This window comes from Bos indicus x Bos taurus, chromosome 14 (assembly GCF_003369695.1).
Source record: "Bos indicus x Bos taurus breed Angus x Brahman F1 hybrid chromosome 14, Bos_hybrid_MaternalHap_v2.0, whole genome shotgun sequence".
Classification (NCBI taxonomy): domain Eukaryota; kingdom Metazoa; phylum Chordata; class Mammalia; order Artiodactyla; family Bovidae; genus Bos; species Bos indicus x Bos taurus.
This window is the reverse complement of record NC_040089.1, coordinates 62451436-62466403: the sequence shown is the minus strand read 5'-3', so window position 1 is coordinate 62466403 and position 14968 is coordinate 62451436. Positions and strand designations below refer to the sequence as shown.

At 38.0% G+C, this 14968-nt stretch overlaps 1 protein-coding gene across 5 annotated transcripts in view; it reads right to left on the bottom strand.

The window, feature by feature from the left end:
* Positions 1 to 566: 566 nt before the first annotated feature.
* Positions 567 to 14968, bottom strand: part of RRM2B (ribonucleotide reductase regulatory TP53 inducible subunit M2B) — a 37749-nt gene continuing 23347 nt past the window's right edge. Inside the window, exons 7-10 of one of the 5 annotated variants that reach the window (XM_027561411.1) lie at positions 13954 to 14058; positions 12097 to 12210; positions 6996 to 7177; positions 567 to 1184 (exon numbers count right to left, since the gene is read on the bottom strand). In XM_027561411.1, the coding sequence (XP_027417212.1) occupies positions 7025 to 7177; positions 12097 to 12210; positions 13954 to 14058 (372 nt within the window). In that variant the 3' untranslated portion in view covers positions 567 to 1184; positions 6996 to 7024. Of the gene's footprint in view, positions 1185 to 1272; positions 1313 to 3232; positions 7178 to 12096; positions 12211 to 13953; positions 14059 to 14968 lie in introns of those variants that run through there. The other 4 variants (XM_027561412.1, XM_027561413.1, XM_027561410.1 and 1 more) reach the window with 4 other exon arrangements.

Below are 14968 nucleotides of genomic sequence, written 5' to 3'. Positions count from 1 at the left end.
GTTTGCCCTTCTAAAGGGCCAGTGCTGAGCGTGAGTTTCTTGCATGTTTCTGGGCGCCATGCTCCGGCCAAGCAGCCGAAGCTAAACTGGAAACAGAATAGTCCCTTAAAATCTAACTCCTCAGCTCCTGGGTAAAGAAGCAGCACCTGAGCTGAGAAACCAGTGGCTCAAGGGCGCCACCATGAGGAAGCCAGGAGATGTGACCCCAGGCAAAAACGTTTCCTGAATCTTCCAGAGCGAGTACCACCCACAGGAAGCCAAGGGCTTCCAGCAGTAGAAGGAATAGAAATTTGGGTGCACTCAATGAAAACATGGGATTTAAAGCCACAACAGCTGGGTTGGAGTCTTGCCTCTAACTTTTACTAGTTGTGTGGACTTGGGCAAGTAACTTGTCTGAGCCTCAGATCACTTAAAAACTACCGGTTTGGCTGAAAATTTCCTTCAGGTTTTTCGAAAACCCCAAAGAACTTTTAGGCTAAACCAATATTACTATGATACAGTAATTCCGCATAAAATCAGGGAGCCATTGAAATGATTGCAATAATATGATTGCAAAAATCACCTTATGGTATGTACAAAGAATATTTTATTAAGAATTAAGTGTTCAAAATACAGTGAAGCACACATTTTTCCTCTTAGAACCTGGACACCGTTGTTACTGGTGAGGCACCATTGAGAGCATACTCACACACACTGGAGATGCTTTTTTCCTATGATGTGTGAACATACCAACCTGGAGAAATGAACAGAGAGCAGCTATGGTTGTGAGAGGTGGCATATGGGGCAGAAAGCCCAGATGCACAAGTCACCTAAAAAGGTCACGTAAAGCAAGGACAGCTGGTTTTTTTTTTTTTTTTTTTTTTATTGCCAACTGATCATACAGGCCTCAGATACCACATTCTTTTGAAACAGTTGTGCTCTTCTGAGACTCACAACTCAGCTCAGCTCCTCTCTTGTCCTCCAGACAGTACTTCCCTTCCACTGAAGACTCAAACACCTGGCTCTCGGGGTCCACCCAGGTGCAGATTCCAGACTCTCAGCTCCTGGACTGAAACACACATGAACACCCAGTTTCTTTCCCGTCACTTGGTTTCCAGAACCATTTTCTTCTCTAACTATGGTCCTTTTGGTTGCAAATCAAGAAACCTGGGCTTCCCGGGTGGTACTAGTGATGAAGAATCTGCCTGTAATGCGGGAGACACAGGAGACAAGAGTTCGATTCCTGGGTCTGGAAGCTCCCGTGGAGGAGGAAATGGTAACGCACTCCAGTGTTCTTGCCTGGAGAATCCCATGGACCGTGGAGCCTGGGGGGCTACAGTGCAAAGGGTCACAAAGAGTTGCACAAAACGACTGAGAGACAAAGCACACACAAGAAGCTTAACTTGAACTATCTCAGGCAAAATATAGGCTTTTATTACCTACACAATGAAAAGCAGCAAAGAATTGGGATAAGATTGGACTTTGCCATTAGACGTAGGACCTTTTCTCTAGCTTTGTTATTAGAATAAAAGTGACCTTTTCCCTTTAGTTTCATTTAGAAAACACCTTAGCTAAGGACCTGGCCCCGCGAGGATCACACACATAATGCTGTGCCCAGATGCAGTGTGCTTTGTGCAGACGAAGGAGCTTTGGCAGCCCTGTGAGAATCATGTGGTGGGAACAGAAGCAAGACCTCCCAGGGTTAAATGGCTGTTACTCCTGGAAGGGGGAGCAGAAGAGATATTCTCCTCGATCACTCTCTGCTTGTAATGAAGCAGAAGTCATGCATAGAAATTTATATCCTGGATTCTACTGCCAACTTCTTAGGTTCTAGGTTCAGAACTCCTATATTGTTAATCTTTTCTTCTGAGAATCTCTAAGTGCCCAGAGCCCAAAAAGAAAAAATACATGAGAGCGGTACTTCTTTGGGGAGCAAGGGTAGGAGCAGAGCGTGGAAACTGTGAAAAAGCAGTTGTGGAGAATGGAGAACAAGTTCACCGGGAAATTGTAGTATGATTGTCAGACAGTGCTGACGTAGGTGCTATAAACTGTATGTTTGGGTCCCACCAAAATTCATATTGAAACCTAGTCCCCAAACAAAAAGGAAAAAAAAATTTTTTTAAATGAAACCTAATCGCCAGTATAATGGCATTTGGGGGTGAAGCCTTTGGGAAGTGAATGGATCATAAAGGCAGAGCCCTTATGAATGAGATTGCTGTTTAGTTGCTAAGTCATGTCTGACTCTTTTGTGACCCCATGGACTGTAACACACCAGGCTCCTCTGTCCATGTGATTTCCCAGGCAAGAATACTGGAGTGGGTTGCCATTTCCTTCTCCAGGGTATCTTCCCAACCCAGGGACTGAACTCATGTCTCCTGCATTAGCAGGCAGATTCTTTAATGAACTGCACGAGGGAAGCCCATGAATGAGATTCCATGAAGTTGCTCAGTCATGTCCGACTCTTTGCGACCCCATGGACTGTAGCCCACCAGTCTCGTCCATCCATGGGATTTTCTAAGCAAGCATACTGGAGTGGGTTGCCATTTCCTTCTCCAGGGGATCTCCCCGATGAATGAGATTAGCGCCCTTGTAAAAGAGCCTTCAGAGATCACCCCCTTCATGTGAGGGCACAGCCAGTAGACAGCTGTCTATAAACCAAGAAGCAAGGTTCACCAGACATTAGATTTGTTAGCATCTTGATCTTTGACTTCCTAACCTGGAGAACTGTGAAAAATAAACGTCTTGCTTAAGCCACCCACTCTACAGCAGTTTTTTGTATAGTGGCCCAGATGGACTAAGACAGTAGGTAATCATGAATGTAAAGTAGATCCAATTTGTCTTATACGACTTTTTCTCTAGCAGTATTTGGCTGCAGGGGTACAAACAGGGAAAAACTGGATTGTTGTTTCATAACAGAATGGAGAATTGCTTTGAGTTTTCTCTGTAAGGTAGAAAACGCAGATAAAGAACAGAGTTCAGGGTACTGATAAGAATGTTACTACTAGTAATACGATATATTGTAGAATCTCAGCTGGATACCAAGAGACAGGAAGAAAGGCTCATGGATTGAGAGAAAGTAGATGAGAGACAGCTGAAGGGGGTGCCACTTAGGTCAAAGAGTGGTAGGAGGAATAGTTAAAGTAATACCAATATGTTTATCTGTATACACAAATAGAAAATATATACAGTCCTTCACTAGGATAGCCCCTGCACCTTTAAAGAAACATTCTTACTCAAAAGGCCATACACGAAATGACAGAGACATGATACGGTTTATTTCAACGTACTAACGCAAAACAATGAACAAAACAACTCATTTGTCAAATTGCATATATGCAGGGTTGGCTTGATTTCACCATAATGTAAAATACATTAAAAATATTTGCATATACCACATTCAATAAAGCTTTCTATGTACATAGTAGATACTTGCTTTGCTAAATGACCAGACATTTGGAAAAATCCAAACACAGTTGTCAAACAGAGTCAAATACATAAGATTCTTGTAAACTTAGAAAAAGACTGAATTGTTCTATTTTTACCTGTATAAAAAAAAATTCTTCAGCCTTTCATTTTCACCTGTATTTTCTTTAATAGAATTAAGCCCCAAATTTGAAGGCTTAAATTCTTTCATCCTAATGCCTTGGGACTATCAGATTTTCCTTTGAACCTGTAGCTGTCTAAAAAAAGAGCAGACCATTTAAAGGGAGGGAAAAATAAAGATATCCAGATTTCCAATCTGTGCCACTCATGTAGATTATGAAGAGTTCCTGAGTTGGCTACCCATTCACTCATCTTAGTTCAAAAACATAACAGCTGATTACAGGATTAAACTGGCATTCTCGCAGCCCATCAGCTTTCTTAATCACCAAAAATTATTGACATGTGGCCCTTAGCTTAATCTGAATAACTGTAATTTAGGAATTCTATGACATGATGTTAGCATATTTAAATGCAAAATTCAAAATTCTGAATATTAAAGAATTTATTTTTTAAATATATAAGATGGTGTGTTTTCCATGAACAAATGAAAATCAAAATGGCAAAAGAAGCTGAAACATCTGAATGTTTCAAAATGAGTTAAAGGAAGCATTTCATATACAAAAACATGACTGAGGTAAGCTTAAATTATAAGAACAGTTGTTTATTTCACTTCATACGTAACTGAACAGCAAAACAGCCCTGTCTGACGCACTGGAGCAAACAGTCTTCCTGAGTCCTTTCAAGTCATGATTTCTACATGCTACAATGAAACATTTTTAATAAATGCAATTTGTCATTGAATGACTAGTTTTTACATTCTTAAATAATAAACTTAACTTTAACTACTATAGCAATGATTTAAATACATGTGCTGTTAAAACAAAAAAGTTATAAACATGTTCTGAATTACTTTCTTTGCTTGTGAGATAATATCAAAAAGAGATTCTACAAGTTCTTGACTCCCTAAGAACTAAGAACCAAAATACTAAACATAATAAATAAATATGAAACCTGGAAGCTCGGAAAAGGGGATAGAGTACTGAATATAATAAACCAGTGTATTATAAAATCCAGTATTTCAGTATTAAAACTTCATCTCACTACAGTTAGGTTTATTGCTATGATAAATAAGCTTCATATTAAGGCACCTGTCATTACCTATGAGAAAGAGGTGGATTCAAAACAAAGGGCATATACAATCTAAAACTTTTTTCTTTTATTCTTATGTCACTACCGATATATTATCAACTTTAAATGTAAGTTTTTGTGTTAGCAGTAGATGAATATCTTTGAACTACTACCTGAATATAGTTATAATGTTTATGATACAATAATTAATGTATGTGATATCTTAATTGAACTATATGATACTTTAATGGGAAAATAGGCAAAATCAAGTCAAGATGAATAGAAAGGACTAAAAATTAGAAACATGGTAACTTCTAAGAAAAAAACGATATATCATAGTGACAGTGACTACGAGCAGATCTTGGCCAAGCCATTGAACCTGACTGAGCCTCACCCCCTCCATCTATAAAATTCCAATCCTGCCTGCTCTGGCAAACTCATAAGGCTGTTTTGAGATCAAATGAGGTGATATAAAAACACTCAGCAAACTCTGAATCCTTGAACAAGTATATGGTATTGTGATAGGCCAAAATAGCTCATTTCCGATATTCTCTCTAACAGATAAAGTCATGGCCTGTTCCTTTGCATCCACTTGAAAACTCCCCGTTTTAATGCATTAGGTAGTTGTGGACTGAATGGAGCAAAAATTATTCAAAGAGAAAATCTCTAATCCTTATTAACCAGAATTGTACGCAACAGTTGGCTGTGAGTGGGGAAACCCACTGCTTGCTTAGGCTCAGACTACCTCTTGACACTTCCCTCCCATAAAGGGAGCAGACTTCTCAGAGACCTCGTGGGCTGGCCTTTCCTCAGTCTCCCTCACCATCTGCTGTCCTGGGACATGCATAGTTCCAGAAAAAAATTGAATCTCAATAACAGCATAAGAGAGTTTTAGGAGTATAAGAAATATAGCTGCAGTCAATTACAGGGACACTTCTCAGCTTGGCACAAAGTGGAAATGACTCAATAATCCCCACCAGGCCCTCCCTTGCTTGGTCCACAAGCCGTTCTTCCATGTAGAAAATAGTCCTGGGGCAGCTTTTTCCAAACTATGTTCTGAGGAACATTAGGTGAGATGTTAACAGGTGAAAAACAGATCTTTGTTAAGTAGGTCTGGAATATGCAGTGGGGTATACGTTGATGTCCCCACTCCGGTACTCTTGCCTGGAAAAATCCCATGGACGGAGGAGCCTGGTAGGCTGCAGTCCGTGGGGTCGCTAGGAGTCCGACAGGACTTAGCGACTTCACTTTCACTTTTCACTTTCATGCACTGGAGAAGGAAATGGCAACCCACTCCACTGTTCTTGCCTGGAGAATCCCAAGGACAGGGGAGCCTGGTGGGCTGCCGTCTATGGGGTCCACAGAGTCGGACACGACTGAAGCAACTTAGCAGCAGCAGCAGCATACATGGATGCACTGCAGAATTTCTCAGTGTTTGACGTACCACCTCCACATTCCAAAGAGGAATGGAGCACAGAACATTTCCCAAACTCATTTGACCACAGAATCTTTCTTTTTCTCCCCACAAAATACCTAGACAGGCTAACAGCTCTTACAATACTCTTTGAGAAATGCCATTCTAGCTAATTCACCCTGGTTTTAAACATTTCAGGGCTACATCTGGCTAAAATGATCCTTTTGATTTCTAAAGGAGCAGAATCATTTTGCTTACAAGGTCAACTCTCATGAAAACGTCAAGGATTCCACTCTTAAGTATTCTGCCCAAAGCAGCTAAGAACCAAATGTCCTTAACTATAACGCTGAGAAATTCAAAGAAGTTATTCTCATGTTAAAGAGAAGTACAATCTTTTTGAGGAAATATTTACATTCTTCTAAAACATTAAAAACACAAAGATCTAATTCTAGATCTTAGGACCTAGAATCACAGTTACTTTGAGGAGATGGAGAATTTTATCCCATCACTGCAATTAACACTATTAATAACAATAATAATAACAGGAGAGGGAGAAGGGGGAGAGAGAGAGGAGGAGGACACAACAGCAGTATTGGCTGAGACCCATGCTGTGTCTCATCCTCATACACGCTCTATGAATTTAGGACCTGCTATCACATTCACCTTAGGGTTTACATTCATCTGAGGTTTAGACAGATTAACTGACTTTCCAAGGGTCACACAAAGAAGGACAGAACCTCAAATTCTATCTGACCCCTCACCCCATGCTCTTGACAACTACGGAATGCCATCTTATATTTTAGGGATGAAACAAAAGCATTTGGAGGTCATACTCTGACTGATAAACAGTAAAATTAACGGGTATTTCTATAAATCCAACTTGATTGATATTTGGTTTCAGATTTCCTTTTGAGCAAACTCCTAAGCCCTAAAGGAGATACTTTAGGTTTGTGTTTTGTTTTTAAGCAGAGAAAAATAGGCTGTTATTTACCAATGATTAGTTTCGATATGAGGAGGGTTTTAAAAATCTGCATCTAAGGTGAAGACATTATCTGTAGTTTCTGCCATAACTGCAAAACGCTGATACTCTGAAACTCGTTTCTCAAAGAAATTTGTTTTTCCCTCTAAGGAAATGTTTTCCATAAAGTCAAAGGGATTTTCTGCTTGAAAAACCTGAAAAGAAAAGAAATATTGTTAGACATTCTGAAGAAGCAAATTGCATCACATAAGAAGAGCAACAGATAACTTGGGTCTCCCAACACCATGTATCATCACCTGGAGATCACATATTCCCTAGGGTCCTGGAGGCAGTCAAGACTGATACATTTTAGGATGACTAAGATCGCCTGCTAACCTCTTAAAGGAACTATACTAGCAACTCTGGTATTCTCAGAAATTGAAAGAAAAAAAAAGATTATATCAGGAAATAGAAGATTTAATACCAAACTAAAATGTTTTCACAGCTTGAGAACTCTAAAACACCAAAGGTATTATAGGCATTTTCCACAGGTATTACTACTATGCGAAGAGCCAACTCATTAGAAAAGACCCTGAAGCTGGAAAAGATTGAGGGTGGGAGGAGAAGGGGGCAACAGAGAATGAGGTGGTTGGATGGCATGACTGAATCAATGGACATGAGTTTAAGCAAACTTCAAGAGATAATGAAGGACATGGAAGCCTAGCACACGGCAGTCCATGGGGTCCAAAGAGTTGGACACGACTTAGCAACCGAACAACCACCGCTAGGCTGTCACATCTACATGATACCACAGAATATTACATTATCAACAATGTACTGTGGACCTAAATGTTTCTTAGTTCACAGGAGACGTGTAATCTTCAAACTGCTGTTAAGGAACCATGATCAGGGAAGACAGACTAAATGCTATCTATTGTAACCCCAAACAAAAAATGGAACACATGTTGACAAGAAGCTTTTTCACTGCTTCTGAATTCAAGAAGCAGGCTTGGAGATACAGCTTGATAGGCATACTGATGATTCATGAGGAACAATAAAAGAGAATTCTTTAAATTTGGAATATTCAGGCAGTAATTATGAATATCACAGAAAAGAACATATTCGAATAACCCAATTAAAATGGGCAAAGGATCTGAATGGATAAATGCTTCTCTAAAGAATACCTACAGAAGGTCAATAAATATATGAAAAGATGCTCAAAATCATTATCCATTAGGGAGATGCAAATCGAGACCACAATAAGATACCGTTTCATACCACATCACACTAGGACGGCTGTTGAGGCTTCCCTGAAGGCTCATATGGAAAAGAATCTGCCTGCAATGCAGGAGACCTGGGTTCAATCCCTGGGCTGGGAAAATCTCCTGGAGAAGGAAATGGCAACCCACTCCAGTATTCTTGCCTGGGAAATCTCATGGACAGAGGAGCCTGGCAGGCTATGGTCCATGGGTCGCAAAGAGTTGGACATGACTTAGCGACTAAGCACACAGGATGGCTGTAGGTGTGTAATAAAACAGACAACTTATTGTGGTCATCACTTCATGATGTATGGAAGTCACATCATTATGCTGTATACCTTGAACTTAAATGACACTATATGTCAATTATATCTCAAAACTGGAAGGAAAAAAAAAAGACAGTAACTGTTGGTGAGGATGTGGAGAAACTGGAACCCTCATATACTGCTGGTGTTAATATAAAATGATGCACTGGCTTTGGGAAACAGTCTGGTAGTTCCTCTAATGATTAAAGATAGAGTCACTATATGACTCAAGAGTTTCACTTCTAGTTATGTATCCAAGATAAATGAAAACATATTTTCCCACAAAAACTTATACAAGAATGTTAATAGCAGCATTATTCATAATAGCCAAAAAATGCCAGCCAAATGCCACCATCAACCAATAAATGGATAAACAAAATGAGGTATAATCATACAATGCAATATTATTTGGCCATAATAAGGAAAAAAGTACTGATACATGCTAACATGAATGGAACTTTAAAACATTATATTGACTTTGTATATTCCATATACCAGTATACAGTATATACTATATATTGTATGATTCTATTTATATGAAGTGGGGATTACAGAATAGGCAGATCTAAAGAGACAAGAACTAGATTAGTAATGCCTAGGCTATGGTGGGGGCTTCCCTGGTGGCTCAAGGGTAAAGAGTCTGTCTGCAAGGCAGGAGTCCGGGGTTCGATCCCTGGGTTGGGAAGATCCCCTGAAGGAGGGCATAGCAACCCACTCTAGTACTGTTGCCTAGAGAATCCCATGGACAGAGGAGCCAGGCAGGCTGCAGTCCATAGGGTCACACAGAGTCACACGCAACTGAAGCAACGAAGCAGCAACAGCAGGGCTACGGGGGATGGAAGAAGCAAAGGCAAGTGGCTGATCGCTAACTGGGATAGAATTCTTTTGTGGAGTGATAAAAATGTTCTCAAATAGATTGTTGTGAGAGTTGCACAACTCTGCAAATATACCAAAAACCATTGAATTGTTTTTCAATGTTTTTCAAATAATAAAAAAACATTTATTAATAGGCATATTGCATGTTCTGTCATTTATATCTTAATAAAGCCATGTGTATTTTTCCCCCAAAAAAAGCAAACATGCTGGGTGTGGTTGATGTAGTGGAACTCTGTGAAACTGTGTCAGAAACAGTGCTCAAGGCAGTAAACATGTGAGTTTTCACTCACGGCAGGAGACAGTGCAAAGTACACTGGACAGTGGTCATAGGTTCACTAGACTTTACAACTGAGGCTCTTCCCAATCATTCATGGCGGGAGCAAAATAGCTAAGACCAGCCTAAATCAAGCAGCTTGGTTTTGACACACTGAAGTACTTGAATATTTATTGACTAATCCAAAACTAAGTTGAAAACAACATTAATGTGGCTTCTGCTTGGAATTCTGTATGTGACAACCATTCGCTAATTTAAATAACCTCTTATTTTACCAAAGTGTGTCGGTCCCTCAGTTGTGTCCAGCTCTTTGAGACCCCATGGACTGTAGCCCGCCAGGCTCCTCTGTCCATGGAATTCTCAGGCAAGAATAACTGGAGTGGGTTGCCATTCCCTTCTCCAGGGGCTCTTCCCAACCCAGGTCTCCCACATTACAGGCATATTCTTTACTGTCTGAGCCACCAGGGAAGCCCAAAAATTATCATTATAAGAATAATTTCTTTTCTAGCTCCTTGAGTTCAAAGTTTTTTAGCTTATGCATTTTAAATTGTCTTGCTTTCTTAATATATGCCTATAAGGATAAAAATTTTCCTCTGGGGATCTGTTTGGTTGCATTCTACAAATTGTGATATACAGTAATCTTATTGTCATTTAGTTTATATTTTCATTTTTAATCTCATTTTAAAGGACACAGTTTTGACTTCTAAGTAGATGGAACTTTCTGGTAATCTTTTATTATTCATTTCTAATTTTATTGCATTAAAATCTAAGAGTCAGTATAATTTCTGCTTTTTGGAATTTACTGAGATAGTTTGAAGGCCTGTGGAGACTGAGGTTTTTGTACTGTGTCCAGATTTTCTCCTTAGGAGGCATGTTTTGTATACCTACAATTAGCAAACTTTCCAAGGAAGACTAGACCCACAGGTCTGTAATTTTCCAATAAGTAGAAGGTGGATGTGTGGGTGTAAAGATATGGTGGTGGGTTAAAAGACAGAGAGTTCATTTTAAGGCTGTAAGTAAGCAAATTAATTTTATTATGATAAACATGTAACTTAGAAACGGAAACAATTTCTTTTAATACACAATTTATAAATTTCAGAGGTCATATTAATATAATTAAAATCTTTGTTTATCTCATTAATGATCAGCAAAAGAGACGATCTTGCAACAAAAACAATATAAATAGTGATATTTTACAATTTATAGTTACCAAAAACCTTTGTCCCATCTGATTCTCATCACAATATTTTTGTAGCTACCAGAAAATAAGTGCATTATCAAGAGAGTTAATGATTACCCATAAGCATCATGGATTTTATAAGGCTTCTCAATAATTTAAACTTCCATTTCCATGAGAAATCAGAACCTAACATTTCTAATTAACAATAGTAATATACAGGAGATTGTGATGAATGTTACACTTATGATGAAAACAACGTGACCACTGAGTGTTCATTTACTGTGTGTGTGACACTATTATAAGTGCTTCAGGTGCACCAACTCATCAGCAATCACTTGTGGTGTGTGTGTGCTCAGTCGTGGCCAACTCTTTGTGATCCCGTGGACTGTAGCCCACCAGGCTTCTCTGTCCATGGGATTCTCCAGGCAGGAATACTGGAGTGAGTTGCCATTTGCTTCTCCAATAATCTGTGGTAAGGATTATTACTATTATCTTCATTTTACAGATAAGGAAACTGAGACAGTGGTTAAGCAATTTGCCTAAGGTCACATTGCTAGTGAGTGGTGGAATCAGGACTCAAACCCAGTTAGTCCGGCTGCAGCCTCCATCTCATGTGAAAGACACACATGAAAATTCAGGTACATTATCTCTGATAAACAAGAAATAACTTAAAGACAACTGAGTTCAAAGAGTCAAATTATGACAGCTAATGTCTTCCTAATAATGATTTCCTATTTAAAAATATTAACCCTCAAATTACAACACAGACACATGGGGATCTACCTGAGGATAAACATATATTGGCATGTTAAATCCAATTATTTAAAGATAGTCCTATTAAATAGTACCTGCAATTATTATAAAATAATTTATTGAGCTTATTAGTTCTATGATTTATCAGCCTCCTACTTCTGTTAGTGAATTTCATTTTAAGTTTCATTTAAGGATTTTGCAAAATCAACTGCTTCGGGTAAAACAAGCCTGTCATGGACAATTTACAAAATAGACTAGTTTGGGGAAGAATGGATACACGTATATGTACGGCTGAGTGCCTTTGCTGTTCACCTGAAACTATCACAATATTGTTAATCAGCAATACCCCAATACAAATTAAAAAGTTTAAAGTTAAAAAAAAATAGACTAGTGTGTTACAAACGCTTTCAGTGAAATATAGTATGTATTTTAGAGTCCTTACCTGACTATAACATTTTAGCTAGTAGTAATGTTTGAAACACCTTACCTTTGAGAATCCAAGTTCTGTAAGCAATCTGTCAGCTACAAACTCAATATACTGTTTCATCAGAACACAATTCATTCCAATGAGGCCAACTGGCAAGGCTTCTGTTAAAAACTCCTGAGACATAAATAAAAACAGAATAAAGTACAAAAAAAGAACAATAAATAGTATATATTTTCCAAATAAAAAGAGGGTTTTAGCTTTATTAACCTTCTAAATCACTGATCTTGTTTGAGGAAAGTACACTAGCATAAATCCTTGCAACATGGCAAACAATGCCCATTTGCTTAAAAGGTTTGGGGTGCTGCTACTCACACTGATTCACATTCTCAAGTAGCCAAAGTAAATTGAAACTAACTATTACATTACTGGTATTTTAAAGTAGCACTTGTAGGACCCAAATTTATATGCTTTCTCAATAGAAAGAAAGGAGATATTTTGTTCTGAAATATCTAGAAAAAGATTCACCTAAGATGATTGCTGTGGTGAACATGACTTAAAAGGGAGCTGGGAAAGAAAAAACAATTAACAGAGAAAATGAGAAAGAAATAGAAATGGATCTGAGCATTGGGAGATAATCTGAATTCCAATTGTATTGAATGACAGTGAAGTGAAAGTCGCTCAGTTGTGTCCAACTCTTTGCAACCCTATGGACTATAGCCTGCCAGGCTCTTCTGTCCATGGAATCCTCCAGGACAGAAGGAGTGGATTGCCACTCCCTTCTCCCTCCCAGGGATCTTCCCAACATAGGGATTGAACCCAGGTCTCCTGCATTGTAGGCAGATTCTTAATGACAGTGGTAAAGTGTTAATAGAGGAAAAATAAAAACATATTAACCATTTGGATTTAGTTCTAAAAGTGATTCAAGATACCAAAATCTGGGATTTCCCTGGTGGTCCAGTGGTTAAGAATCTGCCTTGCAATTCAGGGGTTGCAATCTGATCCCTGGTCAGGGAAGTAAGATCCCATATGCCTTGGAGCTACTGAGCTCTCGGGCACATGCTGCACCTAAGACCCAACGCAGCCAAAGCAATAAATAAAAACTAGATTAAAAAAAAAAATCCATTTTATGACTTTTCTCTCTTCAAATATGAAAGCTATTTTTTTTAAGTTTAAAAACTTACTTATTTTTCAACTAGCTCTTTCAAATGATAAAAATACATTCTAAAGTGAAGCATCCATGTCTTTCTAGTTAGAGATCTTTACATGCCCATAAATCACATTTTACTATTCACTAATTCATTTATTTCCTCATTCTATGAACATAGGATGCATGCTTAAAGCTAGATACCTTGCTGGTTTTTTAAGAATACAACCAACAAGGACCTACTGTATAGGAAAGGGAACTCTGTTCAGTGTTATGTGCAGCCTGGATGAGAGGAGAGTTATAGGGGAGAATGGATACATGTACATGTATGGCTGAGTCACTTTGCTGTGTACCTGAAGCTACCACAACATTGTTAAGCAGCTATGCTCCAATTTAAAATAAAAAGTTAAAAAAAAAAAAAAGAATACAAAACAAGAAACCATCACTGCCCTCTAGTAGCTAAAAATCTAAAGCTAAGATAATTAGAATAGTTTGGTATGGCACGAAATTTGATGTATAAATGAAAATTAAAAATAGTCCTGAAACAAATTTTAGTATACATAAAATCTTAATATATAATAAAGACTGGCTTATAAGCCAAATTTTAACATGACATAATAATTGTAATACATCATCTATTGGTACTTCCAGGTTGACCATATAATATTTCTGATATCTATTCTGACCTACAAAACAGCAATTTCATATGAGTCAATCTAATGCAGTCAAACATCAAAGAGAGATGTGCTACTTATATAAGCGTCCCTGCTTACCTGCTCAATTTCAACGGCATTAACAATGATCTCCCTAACCCTTTCTTCCGAAGGCTTATTTACCAAGTATTGAAACATCAGGCAAGCAAAGTCGCAGTGAAGCCCCTAAAACAGAAGAAAAATACCACTGTCAAAGAAAATTTCATCAGTTATTTTCACACAGTGATATATCAGGCTTTATATAAGCTAGGAATGCAACACTGAACTTCTGGAAGATGGAAGAAGGATTAATAGGGCCAGGATCTTCTTTTCTCCAAATCTCATTAAAATGCCAATCATAATAACCTATAATGAAAAATTTTCAAGGCCGGCAAATCTCAGTTAATTAACATGAAAGAAGAATTAATGAACAACAACAAAACCAACAAATCTGCAATCAAAAGCATTTTGGAAGGGAAAACAAAGTAAGAAAAACCAAAAATAAAATTAATTCATTTTTAACTTTTTAAAAATTAAGACAGATTGAAAAACTCAATTTCAAAAACACAACAGTTATATTAAACAAGAATGGTTCAAGATAAAAATAAATTCAGTGCAAGGAAAATGGAAACTGAAGAATTAAGGATACCATCTGAAGCTGTGTGAAGCAGAAATGACATTGCAGAAAACTCAAAGACAGAAGTAAACAAATTTGTGAAATACCTTGAGAATAGAATTGTTGTGCAAATACATGAAACGTTATAGAATCTTAAATAATTGGAAAACAGTGCAAGGAGGCTCAACCTACAATAACTGGAATTTCAAAACACAGAACAGATGGTATAAAGCTGAAAACAACTGAAAAAAATTTCAAAAAGTCAAAACAAAAAAGAGAAGGAGGTCAGAGACAGAAGGATGATGGAGTTCTAAACAAAATTAACAATTAGATACTGACAACAAGGCAGAGTCAATTAACATTTCTAAACTACACAGAAAAAGAAATAATTTTGTAAGCCAACAAGGGAGGAGAGGAAGGAAGGAATACGCACTTTAGAGGATTAAACATCAGAGCTGTTTACCTTTTCCTAAAAGAATC